At 45.7% G+C, this 27071-nt stretch overlaps 1 protein-coding gene across 1 annotated transcript; it reads left to right on the top strand.

The window, feature by feature from the left end:
- Positions 1-3350: 3350 nt before the first annotated feature.
- Positions 3351-23806, top strand: PLA2G10 (phospholipase A2, group X). The gene is made up of 4 exons (XM_006894524.1): positions 3351-3432; positions 10411-10561; positions 11514-11620; positions 23664-23806. The coding sequence occupies exons 1-4, from the start codon at positions 3351-3353 to the stop codon at positions 23804-23806; spliced, it is 483 nt and encodes a 160-aa protein (XP_006894586.1).
- Positions 23807-27071: the final 3265 nt, after the last annotated feature.

Below are 27071 nucleotides of genomic sequence, written 5' to 3'. Positions count from 1 at the left end.
AGAAGGTTCACTGAGAACAGCCTGTCTTCCACCTTGGCCACTCACATGCCTGGAGTGTCCTCCAGCCCTAAGTTCTTAGAGGCCAAACCCTGAAGGGCTGAGTTTGTTGTGTTTCTGTAAAGAACATGATGAGAATGACACCTCCACCACCTTGAATCTCGGGACACAGGCGATTCCTTCCTGATTCCTTTACTCAGGACGGTTCTTAATGAATCCCATAATCTTGACGGAGTGGAGAAGAAAATGAAGAAGAAGAAGAAGAAATTAGTGGGCATCAGGTTACTGAAAAGAGTTTTGTTGCTGTTTCTGTTTTGCTCCTGCCCTGCTTGATTGTTGTGTTGTTGGGTGCCGTCGAGTTGAGTATGACTCATAGCAACACTATGAACAACAGAGCTGAACCCTGTCCAATCCCGTGCCATCCTCATCCTCACCTCAGGAAGAAGGCCCTCAATCAGAACGACTGACACAGTGACTGCAGCAATGAGTTCAGCTATGTCAGAAGTGATGAAGATGGCCCCTGCTTTAGATTAAAGGGATCACCTGATATGGCCCACATAACTTAGAAACTTCTTCACAGACCTGAGAGTGTGGTTATTGTTGTGTGCCATTGAATCAGAACAAGAAAAGAGGAGATAAATAATGAACACTGCATTTAAATCGATGAGGGAAAGAACTGTTTAAAAGAAATCTATGATTAAGTATTATTTTCAAGAAAACAGTCCGGAATAAGAGTCCAGAATAACTTTTGCTTAGCAAAGTGGACTGGGGGTGGGGTAGAGGGAGGAAATTGTGCAACAATGAAAGAATCTTCTTAAAGAGAAAAGTGAGCTGGGGAGAGGGGTCAGCAGGAAAATGTGCGACAATGAATGAATGGAAATCCAAGTTTTCTTGTAAACTTTCATTAAAATATTAATAATTTTTTTTTAAAAGAACTGATCCATCGTTGACCCTCCAATGGGTTTTCAGAGGCAGTAAAAGATATACGAGACTGCCCATCCTTTTCCTGTGGAGCATCTGGTGCATTTGAAAGATGTGCCTTTGGGATTGCAGTATAGCTTCTTGCCACTAGGCCATGAGAGCTTCAAGTCTGAGAAACAAATTCAAGCCTTGAGTTACAATACTTAGAGATGCTGTAAGCTGGCGGGGGGGTGGGGGGAGGCGGGGAGGAGAAGCTTGATGATCCAGGAAACATCAAAAGAAGTTGGAGGAAATACGCAGAGTCACTGTACTAAAAAGAATTGGCTGACAGAAGTATTTCAGGAAGTGTCATATGATCAAGAGCCAATGGAAACTTTATTCTTCTGTGGGTTTTTTTTTTAAAAAATAATTGATATTTAAATCCCTTGTATTAGTCAACAATTCATGTTCAGCATTATTTCAACCATTTGCCATCACAGAAAAAGAAATACTTATTTGTGTTTTAAGTAAAACCGGTGTAGGAAAAAAAGGGAAAAAAAAGAGGAAAGCCAATGGTAATGAAGGAATAACTTCCAGCTACACTGAAGACATTGGCAATAAATCAGGCTCCAGTAATCGATAGGATGCCAACTGACAGGTTTCAAATGAGAGACACAGCCCTGGACATGTTTTCCAGTCTGTGGCAGGAATTTGGAGGACAGCTTCCTGGCTGACTGTCTGGAAGAGATCCATATCTGTATCCATTCCCAAGAAATGTGATCCAACAGGATGTTGAAATTATTGAACACTATCCATAATATCACATATAATCAAAATAGAAGATCATTTAAAAAATGGCTAAATAGTACCTAGATGGGGAACTGCCAGACATTCAAGTTGGATTTAGAAGAGGCAGTGCTGATGTTAGATGGATCCTGGCTGAAAGCAAAAAATACCAGAAGAATGTTGACTTTGTAAAAGGCATTTGTCTGTGTGGATCATAACAAGTTATAGTTAACATTGAGAAGAATCCCAGAACACTTAATTGTGCTCGTTAGAAACCTAGACCTAGACCAAAAGACTATTGTGCTAACAGAGCAAAAGCACACTGTTGTAGTTGTTATGTGCCGTCAAGTTGCCTGTGACTCATAGTAACCCTATGTACAACAGCTCTGAACCCTGCTCTATCCTGAGCCAACTTTATTGTCTCTGACACACCCACCCCCATTACCCCAGTCACTGAGTCAATCCATCTCACCCAGGGTCTTCCTCTCTTCCAAGCAAGATATCCCTCTCCAAAGATTGGCCCCTTCTTGCAACATGCGCAAAGTGTATCTAATGGAGCTTCAGAATCCTTGTCTCCAAAGAGCACCCTGGTTTCACACTCTACATTGTTTAAAATTAAGAAAAATAGGAATCAGGGTTGAATCCTTTCTCCATACCTATTTAATCTGTATGTTGAGCAAATTATCTAAGAAGTTGGATTCTATAAAGAAGAATGTGGCATCAGGATTGGAAGGAGACTCATCAATAACCTGTTATGCAGATGATACAACTTTGCTTGCTCAAAGTGAGGAGGGTTTGAAGCTCTTGATGCAGATGGTTAAAATACTGCAGCCTTCAATATAGATTGCATCGTAAAGTCAAGAAAACAAAATTTGTCACCACTGGACCAAGTGGCAACATCATGGTAGATGGGGAAAAAACTGAAACTGTCAACAACTTCATTTTACTTAGATCCACAATCAATACACTTGGTACTAGCAGTTGGGAGATCAGGAGACATTGCACTGGGAAAATGTGTAGTCAGGACATCTCCAAATTATTGAGGAGCAATGATATCAGTTTGAGGACTAAGGTGCCCTTGACTCAGACTGTGGTCTTTTCAATCACTTGCTATGCTACTCAGAGCTGGACAGTGACTAAGGATGACAGAAGAAGAATTGATGGAGAGGACTGAATTACCCATGGACGGCCAAAAGAACAGATATGTCTTGGGTAAAGTGCAGCCAGAATGCTCCTTGAAGGCAAAGATGATACAGTTTCGACTCACATACTTTGGGCATGTTGCTAGGAGAGGTTATTCCTTGGAAAGGAACATCAAGCTTGGGAAGGTGGAAGGATGGCAAAGGAGAGGAAGACCCTCGTCCAGGTGGATTGACTTAAGCGACTGCAGCAACGAGCTTGATTGAGTGTGTCACAGATTGTGAGGATGGCACAGGATAAGACAGGGCTCAGATCTGTTGGTCATAGGGTTACTGTGAGTCGCACTCAACTCGAAGGCACCATAACAACAACCCGTATAAAGGAAAACCCGCCCACCTGCAGCCCCTGGCTCAGCTGGGCTCCACCCAGGCCCTGCGGGAGTGTGGGGCGGGGCCGGCAGGGAGGCCGGCCGGCAGGAGCATGGTGGCTGCACTCGCTACCCGAGCGTCCCACACCTGCCAGTCTCCATGGGTCCACTGCATCTGTGCTTGCTGGCCATGCATCTCCTGCTGTCGCTGCTGTCGGACCTGGGACCTGGATCAGGCGCCGGTGAGTGAGACAAGTGGCCTCTTGCGAGGACCCTCCAAAGCCCCAGAGATTTCCCCAGACCCGGCTAGGGACTCAGGAGCCCAGCCTCCCCACTTCTGTGCAAGGAGTCACTGCCCCTCCCCAGGCTCCCGGGTCGCTGCAGTGTGCCCGGTAGCTCTGTCTGTGGGCACTCTCCCACCCATTTCTTCCCAGGAGACTGGCTCTTCAGACCTCCCTGGGGGACCCATTCTTTCACCCCTGCCAGGCTCCCAGGACTCCCCCAGTTCCTCTTAATCAGCTTCCTCAGAAACTTTTCTTACTTGTTACAAAACCCTCTGAAGTCACTCCATGATCAGGGGTCCTGTGAACTGACTCATTCCCTCCAGGCTTGGTACCTCAAGTGGGTTCTCCAGGAGGACCTCAGAGGGGAAGGAGCAGAGGTAGAAGAGCCATCTGTTCCCCAGAGGAGGAGGACAGACTATCGTCTCCTCTCCCCCACCTCAGAGAAGGCCCCTCTGTGGCTGTGTGTTCCTGGGGTGCACAGACATGAAATGGGGAGTTTTCAGGCTCTGAGCACGTGGAGACACACAGACAAGAACCACCCAGCCTCACCTGACACATGGTTTGTGCTCATGGCTAAAGCCGACAGCCCCAGCCCGCCCTCCCTGAACAGACACAGACACAGGGTTAAGTAGTCAGCCCCCCAGGGCAGACATAGACACAACAGGGTCAATGAGAAGGTCACCCCCCCCTCCCACAGCAGACTCAGATATACAACAGAAAGACAGACACACAGAGTCACTGAGACCAACTCGGACACAGGATGAATGTGGACACACAGATCACCAAGTCAGCCTGGAGGACAGACTCAGGTACATGATAGACACATGAACAAACAGACACAGATGGACATACGTATAGGCATGTCCACAGGAGCAAATTTAGACACACGTGGATCCAAAACACACACATGCGCGGTGACACATGATCAGATGCAAGCATGTGTGTGCGGACACACATACACACAGATTTCCACAGCTGCCCTGCATACCCATTCTCCTCTCTCCTCTCTCTCTCTCCCTCTCTCTCTCTCTCTCTCACACACACACACACACACACACACACACACACACACACACACACACACAGAGTCATACTCAGGAACTCAAAGGGGCAAATTCATACACAGACTCTGTAGCAGGAACACAGATTCCCACAGTAGAGGCACATACGCACGCACACACCCACCTTCACAAATAGACGTGTTCAGCTGGTGCTCACCCATTCCCTGACATATACACAGACACAAATGCACAGAGTACAGATGCACAGCATAGCCACTCTGAGGGGGGAGATGCAACACACAATTGACATACTCCCAGGCTCAGAAAAGCCACACACACACACATCACCACAGGCGTGCACATAGACTGAACACCTAGAATGCACACACACAGACCCTTGGCCCACAGGAGCACATTCGCCCTGGCACGCCCTCATTGGAACAAACAGAGCCCAGCACGACCTGCCCCACCTCGGCTGCCACGGCAGAGTCTGCTGGCTCCAAACCAGTGCTGGGTGTCACCCTGGGCCAGGCCCTCTGGAAGGCTGTGCCCAGCCAAGGCCATTTGGTGTCAAGAATGATGGAACAGAAGGAGAAGGAAAAGGAAAGATTCAATGGGGACTCGAAAAGACCAAGTAATATTAGGCATTATTGTTGTTGTTGTGTATGTACCATATTGTCGGAACTGACCCATAGCTGACCCTTCAGTGGGTTTTGAGAGGCAGTTAATCGCATGGGAGGAGATTGCCCATCTTTCTTCTACAGAGCAGCTGGTGGCCTCGAACCACGTGTCTTCAGGTCTGCAGCGCAGCTTCTTTCCACAAGGCCACCAGAGCTCACTAATAGTAGGCATTAATTAAAAAATTAATTATAATCTAGTATATAAAATACAATGTATATATGAATCCTTGCCTAAAACACAATGTAAATTAAAAATTATACAAAATATAATGATGTGAATGAAACACAATGTAAACTAATATGCAAACCAATTAAAAAAAAAAGAATGATGAGGTAGGAATACTGGGAATAGTTGAGCCCCAGTCTGAGGTGCTTAGGGTGGGATGTTCCATGGGACCTTTCCTGAATTCTCACTAAACTCAGGCGTGGGACACATACATGGCTGCAGAAGGTGGCAGCCTTTACCCTCAAGAAATTGCAAGCTGCATCAGGCATGCTCTCCCCTAAGCAGACAGACGACAGGGTGATAGAACGTGCTGTGGTCTCTGGGGGTCAAGGAAAGGAAGACTCCAGGAAGCGGCTCTAGAGTGGACTGAGGGTTGGGTGTGGACATTCCCAGCAGGGGAACCAGAAATGATGCAAGAGTCTGGAGGATAAATCATGTGAGGAGCTTTGAAAGATGATGCTGGGAGTGGTACAGAAAAGGGGCTGACTCTTCTCCACTCGATCCTCCAGGCACCTGGAGCCGTGGAAGGTTCTAGAAGGGGATGTAGGCTGTTTGAAGTAGCACCTGGTTCCTCCTAGGTAAAAGATACAGATGTCATGTTGCTAGGTGCCTGAGAAGACTATGACGCATAGTGACCCTATGAATAATGGATCTGAACCTTGCCTTGTCCCACACTGTCCTCATGTCAGTCCATCTCCTTGAGGGTCTTCTTCTCTTTCTCGGACCCTTCCAAGTTGGACGGAGGAACAATCTTATGTTGGAGAAGAGTACTGAATATCCCATGGACAGACCAAAGAACAAATCTGTCTTGTAGAAAGTGCCAGCCACGTGATGCTCAAAAGCAGGATAGTGAAACATCTTCTCACTGTTCTTAGGAGGGACCAGTCCTTGGAGAGAGATATTATGCTGGGGAATGTGGAGGAGGGTGAAGACATCAAATCCAAAGTCATCTTTACATTTTCCTGTCTGTTTTGTCTCTTTCTCTTCCTCTATAATGAATTGGCTATGTTTTTCACTGAGGAAAAAAAAATAGAATTCATTTTCATCTGAACCTTTGCAAAAAAGTCAGTGTAGTGAAGAAAGGTGCTAGTTGAAGGGAAGGAAGGAGGATGATAAGGAACAACCAAACCCAATCATGACTCTGAGTCAGTCCCTGAATGGAGCGAGAGCAGGCTTCAGTTAGGTGACCCAGCGGCAGTGTCCGCTCTGACACTCAATGGGTGTGAACTCTCTTAGCCTCAAACTCCCCATCTGTGACATCTGATGTGTGATGATGTCTGTGAGTGGAGACTCTGTGAATGGGGGCGGGGTGGGGTGGGGTGGGGAGGAGGTCAGGAAATTTCATATCCATCTATCAGCTTCATCCATGGGGAGTTGTGCAGCTAAGTCCACACCCTACCCGGAATTGGAATTCTGTGGGAAAAAGATGAGCACTCTCTTCCTGTGTGATTTACAGCCTCCAGCAATCTGCCAGAGGGCCCGCTGTGAGTCAGTTCCAAATTGACAGGGACAACTTGAGTTCTATCAGTGCTGGGGCAGTTGTTGTGGCCACTGGCCAGCGGGGGAGACTCCGCACCCTTGCAGGAAGGAGGGGACACTCTAGGATTCTAGGACTCACGGTCCCACAGGATTTGAAAGCCCCTAAATCCTGAGCCGCCAAAGCAAAGGGAAGAGATCAATATCTTAAGGAGCTGAACAGAAGATTTTAAAGGGCAGCACAGGAAGGCAAAGTAAAGTAGTATAAGGAAATGTGCAAAGAGCGGGAGATGAAACTCAAGAGACAAGCTTGCTCAGCATTTCTTAAGCTGAAGGAACAAATTTAAGCCTCGAGTTGCAATACCTGAGGAAGCTGTGAGCAGAACGCTGAATGACACAGGAAGTATAAAAAAAAAGATGGACAGAGTACATAGAGTCACTATTCCGAAAAGAATTGGCTGAGAAAGAAGAATTTTATGAATCAACATAGGATCAAGAGCCTATGGTGATGAAGGAGGAACTTAAAGCTGCTCTGAAGGAACTGGCAAAAGATAAGGCCCCAGGAATTGATGTAATACCAATTGGCATATTTCAGCAAACAGATGATACCTTGAATGTGCTCACCAGGTGCCAAGAAATCTGGAGGACAAACACCTGGCCAACTGACTAGAAGAGATTCTTATTTATTCCCATTCCAAAAAAAAAAAAAAGATGACTTCACAGAGTGTGGAGATTATTGAACAGTATCATTAATATCCCATGCAAGCAAGATCCTGCTGAAAATTACACCAAGACAACTGGAACAGCACATCAACAGAGACCTGCCAGATGTGCAGGCTGGGTATAGAAGAGGCCGTGGCACTAGAGACATTATAGCCAATGTTAGATGGATCTTAGCTGAAAGCAAAGAATAGTAGAAGAATGTCTGTCTGTGTTTCATTGTCTATGCAAAGGCATTTGACTGTGTGAATCACAACAAACTGTGGCTAACTCTGAGAAAAATGGGGATCCCAGAACACTTATGTTAACGTGAAACCTGTACTTGGACCAGGAGGCAGTTGTCAGAACAGAGCAAGGAAACACTGCATGGTACAAAATCAGGAAAAGTGTATGCCAAGAATGCATCCCATCTCCATACTTTTTCAATATATATGCAGAACAGATCATTCGGGAGGCTGGGCTCTATGAGGAGGAATATGGCATCAGGATTGGAGAAAGACTCATCAACAACCTGCATTATGCAGATGACACAACCTTGCTTGGCAAAATCTGCCAAGGTCAAGAACTGCAGCCTTCAATATGGATTAAAGTTCAACATCAAGAAAACAACCCACCACCAGGCCAATTGGCAGCATCATGATGGATGGAGAAGAGATTGAGATTGTTAACAGCTTCCACTTGCTCGGCTTCACTATCAACAATCTTGGTACCAGCAGCCAGGAAATGAGAAGATTAATTGAACTGGGAAAATCTGCTGTCAGAGACCACTCCAGAGTACTGAAGAGCAATGACATTAGTCTGGTCAAGTTGCACCCGATCCAGTCCCTGGTCTTTACAATTACGTGGCATGCAGCAGAGAGCTAGAAAGTGACTAAGGATGATAGAAGAAGATTCGATGCCTTTGAGCTGTGGTGCTGGAAATGAGTACTGAATATGCCAGGGACTGCTAGGATAACAAACAGATCAATCCTGGAGAGGGTGAAACTAGGCTGCTCCTTCGAGACAAGGATTCTAAAGCTCCATCTGACATACTTTGGGCATGCTGCAAGGAGGGACCAGTCCTTGGAGAGGAACATCATGCTTGGAAGGGTGGAGGAACAGTTCAAGAGAGGAAGACCCTCGATGAGATGGATTGACTCAGTAACTGAGGTAATGGGGGTAGGTGTGTCAGAGACAATGAAACTGGCTCATGATCAAGCAGGTGTAGGGGAGAGATAGAACAGGGTTCAGAACTGTCGTTTACAGAGTCGCTATGAGTTGCAGGCAACTTGATGGTACATAACAACAACAACAACAACATAACCGTGAACACTTGCCACCATAGTACCCCTCAGTTCAGTCACCCTGGCAAGGCCCCCTTCCTTGCTGTTATTTGGTGAGGAAGGAGCCCTGGGTTGATTAGAAGCTGGGGTCTGAGCCCAGATAAAGACCTTGTTGGGCCACTTCTTTCTCACCTGTCAAAAGCAAGGGTTTCCATCTGTCTTAGTTCTATGTTGTTAGGTGCTGTTGGTCAGGCTATGGCCCTGTGAACAACCACAGAGGGAAATCTTGCCCTATCCTGCCCCGTCCCCATCATCTCTGTCATGTTCAAGCTCATAGTATTCCCTGTCACTCTATCTTCCTGAGGGTCTTCCTCTTATTTCTCTTGTGCTGCTCTAACAGATACACTGCAAAGTGATAGCTTTAGCAAACACAAATTTCTTCTCTTACAGTTGAGGAGGCTAGAAGTTCAAAGTCTGGGGCAGAGGGGTGGTTTGTGTGTGGGGAGGCCCTGCCTGTCAGTTGATTGTGGAGGAAGATCTGTTTCCTCCAGTGTCTGTAGTGTGTCTTACCCTCCCCAGTGACACAGAGCCTGGGTTCCAAAAGGACCTACTATTTCTTGATGATACTAAGGGTTTCCCCTCTAGGCTCGCTTTGCTCCCCATTTATCTCTGTTGAAATAAAAGATATTGCGGGTTACCCCCTAGGGGACCTCCCCTTATTTCTCATTAGGATTGTGATGGGATTAGGAGTGTTGCGCCCCACCCTTAATCCTCCTGCAACTGTTTGTTTTATCAGCTCACCGAGGATCACATATCCTTTACATTGTAGAGGTGTATTCGGGCGGGCACAGCTCAGGCCATGACACCATCACATCACACCTTTGTACCCACTATGTTTCCCGTGGGACCAGAGATTCTGAGAAGTGGCTGGGCTGGGGCCATAGGGCATCCTGGTGTGGGAGGAAGTGTGCCTGGGCTGTGAGATGTGAGGGCAGATGCAGAGGACCCTGACTCCAGAGGCGGGGACACTGGGGAAGACGTGTTCTGGGACTGGAAAGACTCATCCAGGGCGGCACCTTGGTGGAGGGACCTGGCTAATTTGTGAAGCCCAAACTCCGGCATCTAGAATTGCATAAATGTTTCCTGCCTGGCATGGACTTGGGGTCTGGAGTTGATGAGGGTGGAAGGGGCAGTCTGAAAAAGAGAGAGCAGCTGTGCAAAGGCCCTGTGGTGTGATTGCTCATACACTGGGCTCCGTGCCTTTTTTTTCCCCTTCATAACTACCTTGAGCCAGGTCATAGTGACACTCAGAGCTTGTTATGTGCTCACTGCTTAACATGCATTGCCGAGTCCCTTCACCTCACAGAGAAGAACATCAAAGCACAGAGACGTTGAGTAACTTTTCCAAGGCCACACAGTGCTGATTTAGGAGAAGCAGGATTAGAAGCCCTGCAGTCAGGCTACAGCAGCTAGGCCTTTCTGAGGCTGGTGCCCACCACACGCCCCTCCCCAGGGCAGGGGCAACCCAGGCCTGCAGCCCCCCCCCCCCATGACCTTTGCTTTCTTACTAGTCTTCAGGAAGTCACACGTGCACCGGCGTGGGCTCCTGGAGCTGGCGGGGACTCTACAGTGTGCCCACACCCGGGGAGCCTTGGCCTACATTAGCTATGGCTGCCACTGTGGCCTGGGTGGCCATGGCCAACCTCGGGATTCTGCAGACAGGTAAGTACATCCTGGGACAGATCTGAAATCTCCATGTTCTGTGAGGTTGGCCTGCGGCTTGTGAGGGAATAGCCAAGAAAGGATAGAAGGACTTAGGTTCAAGAGGGTCCAGCTTGTGGTACTGTTTAATAGCCAGTGGGGCCAGATCCTGGAGGCCCAGCCAGCCCAGGGTGATGGCTTTGTCTGGCAAATGGCACAACCTTCCAATTACAGTTCAAACATCACCCCCTCTGGGAAGTGCTCCCTGATGTCCAGTTGGGCCTGGCACCTTTTCTGGGCTCCTAGAATTCCTTCCTCTTACCTAAATTCCAGCATCTCTCAGCCAGACTAGGGACGACTCTCTGAGGATCCTGAATGGCCTTTTCTCCCAGCGCAGCGAGGTGGATGGAGGTCAGTCCCCTCTGGGGACTTCAGGGGAAGCAAACGGGGGCCATGAACCTCAGGGTCTGTGAGGACAGACATAATCAGCTCCTTAATGAGAGGCCAATTTAATGAAAGGATGCAAAGGAGAGATTCCCCTAGCACATTTGGGAGGTCAGAGGTGACTCCTTAAAACATTCCCTGACGGGGAAGAGCCTGGTTTAATAAGAGGGTGGACAGAGGGGCCCATTCCACCTGGAGGAGGGAAGTGAAGGGGTGGTGAAGGGGTACGTTGGAGGGTGAAGCAGGAAGGCTGAGCATTAACACGGGAAGAGTGGTTGTGGCTTTCTTTGTTCTAAGTAGAGGACAGGACACAGGCAAAGTCAGACACAGAGGCCAGTGTGGCTGCACCTCAGGGACTCGGGGAGGGAAGTGGACATGCAGACCAGCTGAGTTATTGCTAGGGACAAGGTTTACCAGGTCAGAGCTTAAAGCAGTGGATGCTGGCCCCGGAGGGACCTGGCATGAGAGATTAAGAAGCAGTGGTGCCCTGGCTGTACCCACCTATCTGTCCACCGTCTGCCACCCACAGGTGCTGCCACATCCATGACTGCTGCTATGGACTTGCCGAGGAGGCTGGCTGCCGGCCCAAGCTGCACCGTTACTCCTGGGCATGTGTCAATGGTCAGGTGGTGTGCGGTGAGTCCCCAGGGCGACCCACACAGCCCCGTTCTCCTGGGCATCTCTTGAGCATCCTGGCGGAGCCAGACAACCTCTCTGTGTCCTAACTGTGGTCATTTACAGCTGCCACTGATTCTCGCCATTCATCTGTTGGTTAGGCATTTGGGTTACTTCCCTCTTTTGACTGTCCTGTTACGAAGACTTATGTAAAAGCACCTGAGTACCTGTTCTTTGGGGCATATCCTTGGGAGTGTGATTATTGAGTCTAAAGGATAATTTCACATCTAACTTCTGGAGAAACGGCTAGAAACTGTTTTCCACAATACCCGATCTTTTTTTTAACTGCATTTGCATGTTCTAACCTTTCCACAGCCTCAGGAACATTTGTACATTTTTGTGTATTTATTATTATAGCCATCCTGTTTGGTTGAAAGTGGTTTTTCTATTGTTACTTGATTTACATTTCCCTGCTACCTAGTTATGTTGAGCACATTTTTATGCGTTGTCTGTTTGTATATTTTTATTGAGGAAATGTCTGCTTGAGTGCTTTGCCCAATTTTATATGGTATTGGACTGCTTGTCATTTTACTGTTGAATTGTAAGAATTTTTTTATAGATTCTGCTTTCCTTGTGAGATCTATGGTTAATCATATATTGGTTTCCCCATTCTGTAGACTGCATGTTCATTTTCTTTTAAAAAACTTCTTTTTTTCCATTTTCTTAGTAATGTTCTCTGATGCATAAAAGTTTTTCTTTTGATGAAGTTCAACTTACCTATTTTTTTTCTTTTGTTACTTGTGGTTTTAGTATCATATCTAGGAATCCATTATCAAAACCAAGGTCAGAAAGATTAAACACTATATTTTCTCCTAATAATTTTATCATTTCAGCTCTTTTACTTCGGGTGTTGATCTACTTTGATAACAATTTTATATGTGGTATGAGGTAGGGAACCAATTCTGTTTCTGCAGATGGATATCTAATAATCTCAATACCATGGTTGAGTGACTTTTTTCCTGCAGAGCAATTTTATGAAAGACAGCAATTTTTTTATCTGTTTACTTATCTGTCTATGTCTTCCCACTGCCCCCATCTATTTTTTCTAACTACAGCAGCATTTATTGAATGAAGACAATTGTAACATAATCCTTTCTAATAATACTACAGTGTACATTTTATATGAAGAGCCCCTAGTAAAGTTAAAATGTTGTTGTTTTTTTGTTAAGTGCCGTCAAGTTGTAGGCAACTCATAGCGACCTTATGAACGAAAGTCCTCAACACTTGTGTGACTTTCATCCTTTCTCCAGGTTTACAAGGTTTCCAGAGGCAAGCTATTACAGTAGTGGATGTCACTCCTGCTTCCAAGCTTGTTTTAATCGGGGAGCTCCACCAAACACTGTCTGCCATGGGTAACCATTAATGCATTTGACACATCAACTTTTTAAAAAAGTTAAAATAGAAACAAACAAACAAAAATGTAGTTGAAAATGTCAGATGTCGCTCCAGGCAACCTTACTGGATTTGAAAACCAGGCAATAAAAAGAGAAATGAGTTGGCTATTCACATTCCAATGGAATCATTCTCATGGATTCTCATGGATCGTATGTTACGTTTTTATAGGTTTCTTGACAAATAGCACGTGTGGACAGGCAGAATGGATGTGGAATCTTGAGTGATCTGAGGAAGTAGAAGTAACCTTTTGGAGGCCAGGTGGGGTTGTGGACAGGATAACAGATAAGACTGGAAACTGCCTTCCTGGCTTCAGGCGCGTGACTTGCCCCCTCTCAATCACAGCTTCCTCACCTAGAAGATGGGTGTTGTAAGATGGGAAAAGGGATTGTCATTTATGAGGTGATTGGCATATCTCCTTTCAGGGAGGGAGGTCTGTCCCTTTGAAGATATATAACTTTCTAATAAATCTGTCATTACTCTTTTACCCTAAAAAAGATTGATTTATATGGGCAGAAGGTATAACTCTGTCCCTGCCACTCCCCCCTCGCTCTTAAATTCTGTTCTGAGTGTCTCTCTGACGCTGCTCCCTTTTCTTTTTTTTTTTTTATTTTATTGGGAAAACCATGTTGGGGAGCAGAAGGGTGAGGATGGGCAGGGATGAAAATTGCAGGGATGCAGTTGCAAGGCTGCACAATTTGGTTGGTGGGGGGAGCAGGAGAAGGAAATGAAAAGGATCCAGTGGGGACCAGATGATTCAGGGCAATGGTAAGCATAGTCCAATGATGAGTAAACAAACTGTCTTTTTCACTTGTGAGTTTCTCATTTGGGAATTGGGCGCAGACTCTCTGGCTTCTTCATGCTGAACAGGGGCATGATGTGAAGGGGGAAAGGTACACACTTTATCCCCTTACTGGTGGTCTTGGGTTGAAGCTGCTTGCCTTCTTGTTCTGTTAGAAGATGTTTTCCTGACATTTACTCCCCTCTGGACTGCAAAGTATTTTCGCAGGTGGGTCCAGTGGGCACGGTTGACTGAACCCTGAGGCTCCATCCTCCTTTGCTTCCTTCACTGGCCATTGTATTTCCCTTTTTGTCTCCAAAACTGGGTTCAGGGTCAGGTCTGGAGTAAAACTCAGTGTTAAGTTTACCTACAGAAAAGTGAGCAAATCTAGAGAGAACAAACTTGTGAGTTACAAATAGAAGGGCATGGGGATGTTACTTATGGGTGTACTGGGGGAGAGGGTGGAGGAAAGTAATCTCAATAAAATTCTCTGTATACCGTAGGCAGTTTTTTCTACCCAGGGGTCAGATGGTACAATCCGAGGGCTGAGGAGCTCACCCCGAGGGCCAGCTTGCCCCACCAGGGGCTGAACACACGGCTCGCCCCACCGCCCGCCAGGGGCTGCTCCCTTTTCCAAAGAGATTGGAAGAGCTAGTGTGTAACTCCCACCAAGCACCTTATCTCTGAAGAGTTGACCTGTTCTGGAGGCAAAGTCAATCATAAGGATTACTAGAAAGATGTTCCCTGATATGCATTTATTTCCAGTTGTGTAGATAGTTGTTAGCGGCTGTCAACTAGGACTCCCAGTGACCCTCTGGAAACACATCTGAGCCTCGCGCTATCCTGTGCCATTCTTACTCTGATAAGTTAGAGCCCTTGTTACAGTCACTGTGTCAATCGTCATTTTAAGGGTCATCCTCTCTTTCTCTGACCCTCTATATTTCTTCCAGGATATCTTTTTTCCAAGGACTGGCCCCTCTTGACAACAAGCTCAAAGTAAGAGACAAAGCTTCATAGCTAGGAGTTGGCATTAGATTAAAACAGAGATAGGATATCAGTATTTGAGGGCAAGAAGGATCCCTCAGCATCATCTCACCCAAAGCTTGGCTTCAGAGTTAGAGGTAACTGAGATCCGAAGAGAGGAAGTGATTTGCCTAAAGCAGCGGTGCCATGCTTATCACTGGACACCTTTCTGGTTCCCACGCTGTCCTCCTCCAGTGCATGGAGGTGGTAAAATGGGTTCTAAATGGAGAATCTGTCAAAGATTTGCCCCTTCCCCTTTAACCTCCCTTTTCTGCTTGGCCTTCACCATGAGCAAATGCTGTTTGTACGCCCTCCGTTGGTGTACCTGCTGGCCAAGTCCACACCTGTTTACAGAGCCCTTCCCTGAACCAAACCAAATGAGCCAGATGAACCAAAATATTATATATTTTTGGTTCAAAATATTCTTACTCTGTTTGGAGACATTCTAAGCATAGTTACTGGGGATGGTTTTGTTGTTGTTTTTTTATTTATTTGTTTTGGGTTTTTTTCCTAGTGACCAGTTCAGCCCAGTTTCCATTTATGGGCTTGACTTAAATATTTTTTTAAAAAATATAAAGCCTATAATAATAATAATCATAACAATATTTACTGAAAGGCCTCAAATAATTTTAAGTGTGATGAGCAAACCCTTGAGAGCTATTTTCCATCTTTAGTTTTTATTATTCTCCAAAAACGTGGTGGCCCAGGTCCTTGAGGCCACAGAGTAGTGGGATCAAGTCTTACTCTTCAGAGAACTTTTCTGTTTTGGAGAAGAGGGTGAGGGATTCGGGGAGGACAGCACTATACCAGGAGGTCCTGGGTCGGAACTCTGGTCTACCCTTTCCATGACCTGGAGTGAGCCTTTGAATCCTTCTGACCCTCTCTTTTCTCATCTGTGCAAATGAGAGTGTTAATGCTTACCTGCGGAGTCCGCCTGAGAATTGGCAATGATGGATCACTTTTTCTGGGTGCGTCCAGCTGAGGGCATTGAGAATCTGCTCTGCCAGGCTCTGTGTGCGGTGCTGAAGAAACAGTGATGGGCGCTGTTGAGAGGGAGGAGACGGCGTCAGCCTGCGGGAAGATAGTGTGGATGCTCTGAGAGGTGATGCAAGGACAAATCAAACAGGGGTGCAGGTAGAGTACCCTGTTGTGTGCACTGAGGGGGTCAGTTAATGGGAAGAACCATTGAAGCAGAGACAGGGCACCATGGCATGTTCTGCCAGGAAGTGCATTCCAGGGTGTCCCATCTGAAGAACATAAGGTAGGGTGAGGGGTGGGGAGGTGATGAGGTCAGAGAGTAAGGGGGGTGCCATGTCCCATGGAGTCGTTGAAAGTTTTTTTCTGAGGAACCAGTGGGGCTTAGGGAAGAGGAGGGACATGACCTGATTGTGTTTTCACAGATCCATGCTGGCTGGTGCCCTGCTGGCTAACACATGTGTGTGTTGTGCTGCTCTCTGAAAGGTTGGCAGTTCGAATCCATGAGCAGCTCATTGGGAGAATGATGGACAGTCTCTTTCTGTTGTAATTTACAGCCTCAGAAGCTCAGTGGAGGGTGGCTGTGAGAGGAATTGAATTGATGGGTTTAGTTTGCTGCATGGAAAGGCCAGTGCCAGTCACAAGGCAGGGCCTCAATGAGAGATGGGGCAGCAGTGTGGACATGGTGGGAGGGTCTGGGTTCAGGGTGCATTTAACTGGAAGGTTGAATATGCATGAATATACACAGGTATATACACATGTATGCTATAACTTCATACTTATTATAATAATCAGATCAGGTTGTTGGTGTTGTGTACTGTAGAGTTGCCTGTGATTCATAGCAACCCTATGTACACCAGCTCTGAAGCCTGCCCTGTCCAGAGCCAGTCTCACTGACTCCACCACCCTTAACCCCATTTCCCCAGTCACCATATCACTCCATCTCCTCTGGGGTCTTCCATTCCTGTGCTGTCCATCCACCCTTCTAAGCATGATGTCCTTTTTCAAGGATCGGTCCCTCCTGGCCATGTGCCCCAGAGTATGTGAGACAGAGCTTCAAAATCCTAACCTCTGAAGAGAGACTTGGTTTCACCCTCTGTAAAACAAATCTATTTGGTTTTTTGGTTCATGGTATATGTTTAAGCCTTTTCTCCAGCACCACAACTTAAACAGATCATCATACTACATGTATTTTCCCATTTTCTCCCACTTAGCACTGAATTCTGAACATATTGGTCATATGAGTTAACCTGATTTTTTAAAAAAAATTTATTTTAATCAAAGTTTACAGAGACTTTGGATTTCCATTCATTCATTTTCGTACTTTTCTCCCTGTCCACCTCTCCACCCCAGTTTGCTTTTCTCTTTGAAAAGTAAAAAAAATAAATAAAATAAATAAAATTCTTTCATTGTTATACAGTCCTCACCCCTGAGTCCACTCCACTATGCAGCTTTCATTTTGGACTCTTGACATGACAATAATACCTAGTCATATATTCCTCCTAAACAGTTCTCTCCCTCATCTGTTTCAATATAGTATACATTATTTATCCTCTCTTAGTTTTCCCCCAACTCCAATGTCAGTCCCGCTTTACAACGTGGCACTATGCAGTATTTGTCCTTTTGTGACTGAGATATTTCACTCAGCATAATGTCCTCCAGGGTCACCCATTTTGTATAATATTTCATGAGTTCCTTGTCTTTCAATAACCTAATATTTTAAAAGTCAGATTAGAAGCTGTGTGGCAGAGCTCCTCAGCTTTGGCACTGCTGATGTTGTGGAGTAGATCAGCCTGTGGTGTGGGGCTGTCCTGTGTACTGTGGTGTGTGTAGCAGCATCTTTGGTCTCCACCCACTGGATGCCAGGACTGCCTCCTGACAGTCATGGTAACTATAGCTGTCCCTAGACGCTGCCCAGGATCCCCCTGAGGGCGCAGCTGTGCTGGTTGGGAACCACTGGGTCTGTGGCACAGAATACTTAATTTGGGTCACATCCCCATCAACAGCTTTAGGAGGTAGCCAAGAGCATGATTCGTAAACCATTGTGAACTTGTGTGCAGGGGTTTGTAACACCCAGTCCCACAATTGCTGGGTCCAAGGGTGTGTGCTCAAGGCATTTCCAGATTTTATATGTAGGCAGACATTGGTGTGCCTGATCCAGGCCATAATCTTTGCAATTGCTTGCTATGTGTCAGAAAGCTGGACAATGACTAGGAATGATAGAGAATTGATGCCTTTGAGCAGTGCTTCTGGAGAAGAGTGTTGAATATATCATGGACTGCTAGGAGAACCCTGCTCCTTGGAGGCAAGGATTCTGAAGCTCCGTCTGACATACTCTGGACATGTTGCAAGGAGGGATTAGTCCTTGGAGAAGGACATCATGCTTGGCAGGGTGAAGAGACAGCACAAGAGAGGAAGATCCTCAATTAGATGGACTGAATCAGTGACTGGGGAAATGGTAGGTGTGTCATGACAATAAGGTTGGCTCAGGTTAGAACAGGGCTTAGAGCTGTTGTACATGTGGTCGCTATGAGTTGCAAGCGACTTGACACATAACAACAACAACATATAGGCAGGACCAGGGCAAGGGGACAAACTGGATGGGTATTGTTGTGAAGCAGCATTTACCTGCTGGGACCATGGCCTCAACTCAAAATTGTGCTTATTTGTAGAAGAGGAGAAGGGAGACTAGAGAGCAAGTACAGGATGAGTGGGACCACTGAAGCCCTCACAATCTACATCTTTTTTTTTTTTACATTTTTATTATCATTTCTTTATAATTTAGTCAGGCATTGCCTTCATCGAGCAGTATAAGATGAAGGGTAATTGAAATTGCATAGGATGTGTGGTCAGGCAGATGATATCTGTCATCTTAGGATCCAGAGAATTAATGCAAATAGACTTAGTCTGCTTGAGTCGATGCCTCTCAATACCTGTGTCACTGATTCCAGGGCAGATGGTTGGAGATGTCTTCATTTTTATACTAAGAAACCTCACAACCCACTTCCTTTTGCTGTTTACCACTGAGAGCCCACCCCCCACCCATTGTCTTTGAGTTGATTCCCAACCCATAGCGACCCCACAGGACAGAGTGAAATTGCCCCATAAGTTTCTGAGGAGGCTAAACTTTTGGTTGGTGGCCCAATGGTTAACCCACTGCGTCATGAAGATGCCTGGCCACTGAGTGGTGTAGTTTGATTAAACCTAATTGTGTATGTTGAGGACATCATGCTGGGGAAAGTGGAGGGTCCACAAAAGAGAGGAAGACCCTCAAGGAGATGGATTGACACAGCAGTGTCAACAATGGGCTGGAGTGTGGCAGAGATCTCAAAGATGGCACTGGACAGAGCAAGGCTTCCATGTGTTGTTCACAGGGTCACTGTGAGTTATGGTCAACTTGGCGGCATCTAACACAACTTTAAATCTGGATGAAAAGTCTACAATCTTAGAAAACAGAAATGTTCAAATGTGCAATAATTTGTACAATGGTTTATTCCCAAGTATGCCTTAAGCAGAACAAATGTGTTTTTCTATATAGTTCTTTGCCTCAATAAAACATGTAATATAAATTTAAAAACAAAACAAAACAGAAATGTGTTATATGCCATCGAGTTGCCAGCGACTCAGCGACCCTATGGATATTATTAGCTCTGAACCCTGCTCTGTCCTGAGCCAATCTCATCATCTCCGACAAACCTAATCCCATTTCTCCAGTCACTGAGTCAATCCATCTCATCCCGGGTCTTCCTCTCCTGGGCTGTCCCTCCACCTTCCCAAGCATGATGTCCTTTTCCGAGGACTGATCCTTCCTGGCCACGCATCCAAAGCATGTGAGATGGAGCCTCAAAATCCTCACTTCCAGGAAGCAGCTTGGAGAGATAAAATTCCTATAGATACAATCCCCAGACACTGGCGCGGGGGCTTTTGGGGGTTTTGTTGTTGTTATTGTGTACCTTAGAGTTGGGTTCATCTGGCACAGGAGGAGATTGCACCTCCTTTCTCCAGCAGAGCATCTGACAGATACTGCACTTTCGGGATTGCAGTGCAGCTTCTTGCCACTAGGCCCCCAGAGCTCCCTGACGTGGGTGTTTTACTTTGCCTTTTTTTAGGTGTATATTTTTAAAATATACAGCAGGATATTCCGTATCCCTTCTTTTTCTCTAAAATAGAAGTTATTTCCCAAGTCTTTAAAAATGCCCACAATCCTCTCCTGTACCCAGAAGTGAAAAGGTCTGGGTGCTTCCCTGGCTGACACCCGTTCCCTTCCGGTGTGCACGTTGTTTTCCTGTGGACGTGTTTCTAGAACAGCCCATAGGTGTGGTTACCATGGGAACGAGGCGGTCTCTTCTGCCTAGAGTGGGGCAGACCTGGGAGGCGGAACCCTGTGGTTCCCTGGCCCCTTCCTGGATCCCACATCTGTAAAGTGGGGCTGCTCGTGGTCCTGCCCCAAGACAACTGGGTGAACTGAGGACCACGAAGCCCTTGGCCCAGTGCTGGGTGGGCCTTAGTAACTGCTCAATTAACACTGGTTCCTGTGTCTTTTTGTTATCATCCATTTAATAGATTCCAACTAGGGCAGTCTGCAGTGTTGAAACACAGGCTTTTGGAGTTGGGAGTGTTTGTGTTTTGTTTGTTCTTCCTCCAAAATAACATTTCCCAGGGTGTTCAGTGTTAAAACTTTTTTTAAAAAAATTAAGGGAAGATTTTTTTTTTCCCTTTCCACTTTTTGTTAATTTTTCTAATTAGGCAGTTGTTTGCTGGCCTGAGGATGTTGTAACTTGCCATCAAATGAACTAGGACTCCTAGTGACCCTGTGAACAATGGATCTGAACCTTGCCTTATCCTGCCTGCGCTATCCTCACCAGCTCTGATATACTCAAGTCCATTGTTATAGTCACTGTGCCAAGCCATCTCATTGAGGGTCTTCCTCTCTTTCCCTGACCCCTCCACCTTTCCGAGCAAGATGTCTTTTCCTAAGTATTAGCCCCTCCTGACAATAAGCTCAAAGTGTGAGGAGTCATCAAACCTCTCCTATATTTGTCAATCTTCCCTTTTTCAACCAAGACACCCCAATTTGGGGGATTCCTTGCCTTCAGACAGCAGCTAACTAGAATTTTATCTTTATTGGTATTTTGTTGCGTTCCTTCCCTCCCCTTCTTAGTCAATTCTTATAGTTACAATATAAGATTTTGTTTTTCCATTTATAACAGTGATACGTTACTAGTCTTGAGGTTGGCAGTTTGAATCCACCAGGAACTCTGAGACTGGCAACCTTCACCTCTAAAGATTTACAGTCTTGGAAACTGCTGGAGGGTAGCTAGGAGTCAACTTAATGTCAGTTATTTCTGAGTTACTTGTCTAATCAAATAAATAAATTTTTGTCTGAAAAAGAGAGAATTTAAAGCAGTAATCTGGAAACTACCAGAGGTCTGACTTGAGTTTCAGAATCCCTGTGTGCAGCCATCTGATTTTTATTATTAATTTTTTTTTTGTAAATTGATAAATTCCTTTAATCTCTTGCCTTACCCTAATTGACATGGACGATGTAGAACACTTGAGCAGACCCATCACAGAAGAAAAAAAAATGAGTCAGTCATAAAGATTCCCTTCACAAAAAAGTCTGGGCCAGATGGCTTCAGGGCTAAATTCTACCAAACATTAAGAGTAAACATATCAACAATTCTACTTAAATTATTTTTTTGTCAATGTCTTTATTCTTTTCTCATTAATTTCAATGAAAATTTACAGAGACTTTGGATTTCCATTCATTCATTGTTGTACTTTTCTCCCCTCCCAACCCTCCCCGCTAGTACACTACCCTCTTGGAAAAGTAAAAGAAAAATTATTTCATTGTTTTACAATCCCTCCCCCGAGGTCCAATCCACTATACAGCCTTCGCTCTGGTCATGACAAAAATCCCTAATAATTTTCCCTCTTAAACAGTTTCCCCCTCATCTGTTTCAGTGCAGTATACATTATTGAACCCATCTTTCTCAGTCTCCCCCCCAACCTCGAGGTCAGTCCTGCTTTACAACAGTGGCACCATGCAGCATTTGTCCTTTTGTGACTGAGATACTTCATTCAGCATAATGTCCTCCAGGGTCACCCATTTTGAATAATATTGCATGAGTTTCTTATTTTTATTATTTTGTATGTGTGGGTACTGTCAAATAGGATCTGACAGGTACAAAAGGAGGTTGCTCCTCCTTCTCCAGCAGAGCATCTAGTGGATTTGAACCATGTACCTCTGGGATTACAGTGCAGCTTCTTGCCACTAGACCACCAGAACTCACCACTTGTGCAAACTTCTTTAAGCAGTTCTGCTCAGGACAGGACCTGTGAGGTGAACCCCCACTTTCCTGTTTGACACCTCTAGCTGATCCCTCTAGCCCTTCCTTGCTGCTGTCAGACTCCCTAGGGGTTGTCCATGGCTCCCCTAGAAGAGAAACTGGTGGAATTTCTGATTCTTACTCTTCATCTCTTTGGCTTTCCGAGGAAAATATGCATGTCAAAATCTATTATTTCCAAAGGTGCGTGGTTCGAATCCACCGGATGTTCCGCTTGGAGAAGGAGGGGCAATCTCCTCTCGTGCCAATTGGATCTTATTCGACAGTATACAAAAAGAAAAAAACAAACAAAAAAATCTCCAACAACTCACATACCAAAAACAACAAACCATAAAAAACTAAAAACAAAACTATAACCCTGTAAAAAAAAATTTTATTATCTCTCTCACACACACATACGCTATTGCAGCCACTCTTCAGTGTACAGTTGTCATTGTTAAGTGTTGTCAACTGTGACCCAACTGTGTTGTCAAAAGTGAACAACAGATCGAAAGCTTGTCCTGACCTACAGCCATCTTCACAGTCTCCATGCGCAAGCCCACTGTTGGAACAACTGTGTCAGTTCAGTTCATTGAGGGTCTTTCTCTCCCTCAATGACCCTCAATTTTCCATGCACAATGTTCTTGTCTAAGGACTGGCCTCTCTTGAAACCATGTCCAAAGGATGTGAGATGAAGCTTCCCCAGCCTTGCCTCCAGAGAACATTCTGGTTGCATTTCCTCCAAGACAAATTTGTTTGTTCTTTTGGGCGTCCATGGGCTATCCAATACTCTTTGCCAAGACCACAACTCAAAGGCATCAATACTTCTTCTGTCTTCTTTATTCATTGTCCAACTTTCCCATGCATACGAAGTGAAGGAAAAGAGCTTGGCTTGGAGTCGGGCGCACCTTAACTTTTTAACATGACATTTTCTTTCTCACTGGGGCATCTCCACAGCCCCACAAAGTGGCAACACCCAGTCTGAGTGAGGACACAGTCTCAGAAGGTTAGACAAGGTCACACGATAATGAAGGGGCAGAGAAGGCCCTTCCAAACCCAGGCCTGGCTGGTCCTGCACAGAACCTGTCTATGTGGATTTGCAAGTGAACTAGTAATACTGATTTGGAAAAGGCACTGAAGGGAGCTCTGGTGGCTGCACTGCAATCCCAGAGGGGCACGGTTCGAATCCACCAGATGCTCTACTGGAGGAGGGACAATTTTCTCCTGTACCAGTCAGATCTGATTCGATGGTACATACACAAAAATAATTTTTTTTAAAAAAAAGACACTGAAAGGTCTGCATTTGAAAATATATCCTCAGTTCCCTTTTCCATAGGGCCAGCAATACCTCTTTCTCTGGAAAAGCACTGAGGACTGAGGTCAACTGGTAAGCTATGAAGGGCCACACGAATGCAATTTATGACCCTTCCTGCCTCTGATGTCCCTGGCTTCCTGTTGGCTTCTCCTCAGCTCCCTGCGCTAACCTCCGTTTCCCCACTTGTTCCAGGACCCACGGAGGACAAATGCCAGGAACTCATATGCAAGTGTGACCAGGAGGCTGCTCACTGCTTAGCCCAAGCCGAGTACAACCTAAAGCACCTCTTCTACCCCTCCTTCTTATGTGAGAGGGACTCGCCCAAGTGTGACTGACCCGCCTGACTGAAAATGGCTTCTCTGCACAAGGAAAAATAAATGTTCTTTTCACTAATAGACGACAGTGTTCCGTTCTCTGTGTGGAAAGGCTGAGGCCAAGTGATAGAGCGGGGAGGAGGCCCATGTTTGCTCTCTCTCCCTCCCTCCCTGCTGGATGGCAGGGCTTGGAGCCTTGTTTGGTTTCCAGCTTGACGGAGGTCAGAAGTCCCGTGTCTGTTAGAAAACCACAACTGTGTTTAGGACAGTGCTGGGCCTGGGAATGTTTTGGAGTTTTAGCCCTTATGAAAGGGCGAGCTTTGTCTCCTCACTGGCTCCAGGTTACAGGCATGGACAGTCAAGGATGAATGGCTTCTTACAGGCCTGACCTCAGTCTAGGCCTTTGACGCAACCTAGGATGGGACAGGCCTTCAGCCCTTTGAGAGGTTCTAGTTATTAGAACTATTAGCTTCTCGGCTGCCATTACTGCCAATGCCCAGCCATCCAAGAGGACAGAGTAAAACTGTCCCGTAGGGTTTCCAAAGCTGAATGTCCATTTTGACAAAAGCACACGGCCTCAAGTTTCCTATGGAAGGGCCGGTGGACTTGGACTGCTGACTTCTCATTTAATCACATTCCCATATCTCCCTGGACTGTTAGCATGTTGCTGTATCAATAAGTTAGAACTGGCCAACAAGTGACCCTCCAACAGGTTTTCAGAGGCTTTTAAAAAGCTAAAAGAGTATTATTTTCTACCTTCTGCAACCTTTAACTGCTAAAATGTATTTCCTAACTATAAAAGTAGTGCAAAAACAAAAAAAGTAGTACTTCTTTGGTTTTTTGCATTGAAATACAGCTATATAAAGGTAACAAATCACTCCCCTAACCACACCCCAGAAACCACCACTCTTATTTTAGTGGGCTGTCCTTCATACTTAAAAAAAAAAATCATAAATGTAGCTAAGAAGGGGAGCTCCGGTGGCCTAGTGGCAAGAAGCTGCAACTACAATCCCAGAGGTGCACGGTTCGAATCCACCAGATGCTCTGCTGGGGAAGGAGGGACAATCTCCTCCTGTACCAGTCAGATCTGATTTGACAGTACACACACACAAAAATAATAAATTAAAAAAACATATTAAAAAAATATAGCTAAGAACATAATGTGATTTTTATAAGCCTTTTTCCCCCAGATCCTCAAAAATCCTTGAAAAACTCCATTTTAAAAAAAAATTTTTTAATACACTAAAAAGATCAATTAGAACATTAAACCAGATTCAGGATTGAAATGGTGCAGTCCTCCATTAAGATTTTAGTCAGAGGCAGCTCTGGTGACCTAGCAGCAAGAAGCTGTGCTGCAATCCCAAAGGTGCATGGTTTGACTACACCAGACATCCTACTGGAAAAGAAGTAATCTCTAGTCGGATCCAATTAGACAAAAGGGAAAAAAATATTTAAAATAGTCAGATTTTTTTCACCTCCACCTCAAACTCACAGCCCCACTAGGGTCCCGGAAAACTCCATTTTAAAGAGCTATGCTTGGTCTCATTCGATAAATTGTTAACTATCAGATCTCAGGCCTATTTCCTAGTTAGCAATTGTTGTCATAAGGAGTCTTTTGACTCTTTGCCCCTCTTTTTCATTCTTTAGCCCAGGGTTGGCTGAGAGGGTGAATATTTTCAAGACACCCCTCTTGAGGCACGGACACCTGTAGCCCTCATCATGGGTGCCTCATCGTGGGTGCCGTCCCTCCTGCTGGTGATAAGGAGCCCAGCTGTGTTTGTTCTAGGCTGGCTTTCCCCTCCCGCCTCTCCAGAGCAGATCCGGGTTTCCTTATCTTCGAAAGTGTGGGGGAAGGTGATCCGTGGTTGGGGAGCCACTGGGCCCTGCTCCTCCAGACCAGAGTAACTTTGGCCATCCGGCTCCCGTCTCTCCATCTGGAACTAAAAAGAAGTCACTTCCTGAGGCGTGAGACGGGATGTGCAAACCCTGCCGTGCCCTCGGTGTCTCTGATTGGTTATGTATGTTTTTAGGGGTTGCAGTGTGTCCCCCAAAAAGGGTGTGTTGTAAGTCTTAACCTCAATGCCCCTAGCTATCATCTCATTTGGGAATTGGCTCAGATTTTATGCTGATGAGGCAGGATTAATGGAGAGTGTACCTTGAGTCATTCTCTGGAGATTTTCTGTTTGTTAAAGCCACCCATTTGTGGTATTTCTGTTATACAAGCCTGAGATTAGCAAGATGTGTGTGCTGAACACGGGATGCCAGGCAGCCCTGGGGCCTGATGAGCAAACACAAGGTAGAGGAAAAGCATTCTTTCTCCCTTAAACACCTGACAGTGGCCTCTTGGGTCAGTGGTCACACAGGGCTGGGGGACATGAGTCTAACTAGTGTGATTGTACAAAACACATTCTTCCCAGGCTTTCTAAACAATCCGATTTTTTCCTATATTTAGAGACCTGTATATATATATATATATAAAAACAAAATCTTTATTTTTATGTCAAGTAATTTCTTCAAAGGTTCAGATGCAAAGTGTGAGTGAGGCCTTCACTCCGAGATACAAAGGATTAGTGGAGTCACACAATCCCTTTGGCTGTGAGATTCTCTCTGCCGGTCTGTGGAGAGCACATTCACGTCGGCGGCTTTCCCAGCGAAGGAAAGAAAAGTCCATGCCGCTCCGTATTTACAATGACAGCACTTGGTCAATCCCCATCCGGACGGGACAATGAAGACAGTGTGAGGTCATGGGTTTACAAAATGTTTCCTGGAACAAAAGGACGGTCTTGGAATTTATTTTACAGTGTGAACCTTAAAAACAACCCAAAACCGAGTTAAGGTAGCAGTGAGGCAGCTGAGCTTGGTGTGAATTTAACCCACTGGCTGTCAAGTTGATTCTCACTTATGGCGACCCTGTCATGAGACAGAGACGGAGCAGAGCTGCCCCATCGGGTTTCCAGGTTGCTGATCTTCCTGGGAACAGATTTCTCCGTCTTGGTCCCAAAGTGGGTGATGGATTCAATCCACTGGGCTTCCGTTAGCAGCTGAAAGTTTAACCATGGCATCACCAGGGCTCCTTTGGTGTCAATTTTCCTTCATTAGCTGCCTGCATCCCCTTCAGTCCCCGCCTCAGAGAAAAGCGAACACCAGTGCCCACGAGCGGAGGACAGTGGCGTTCAGCATGGTCTTTAGTCCAGTGCCCCCTCTAGCCTTCCAGGGGATTCATGCTGAATCTCTTCAAATCTCCACTAGGACAGAATTGTGGATTATATTTTGGGTTTTCCTCTCT

Source organism: Elephantulus edwardii, unplaced genomic scaffold, assembly GCF_000299155.1.
Source record: "Elephantulus edwardii isolate Elephantulus edwardi_28Jun2011 unplaced genomic scaffold, EleEdw1.0 scaffold00145, whole genome shotgun sequence".
NCBI classification, from domain to species: domain Eukaryota; kingdom Metazoa; phylum Chordata; class Mammalia; order Macroscelidea; family Macroscelididae; genus Elephantulus; species Elephantulus edwardii.
This window is presented reverse-complemented; position numbering and strand designations above follow the sequence as displayed.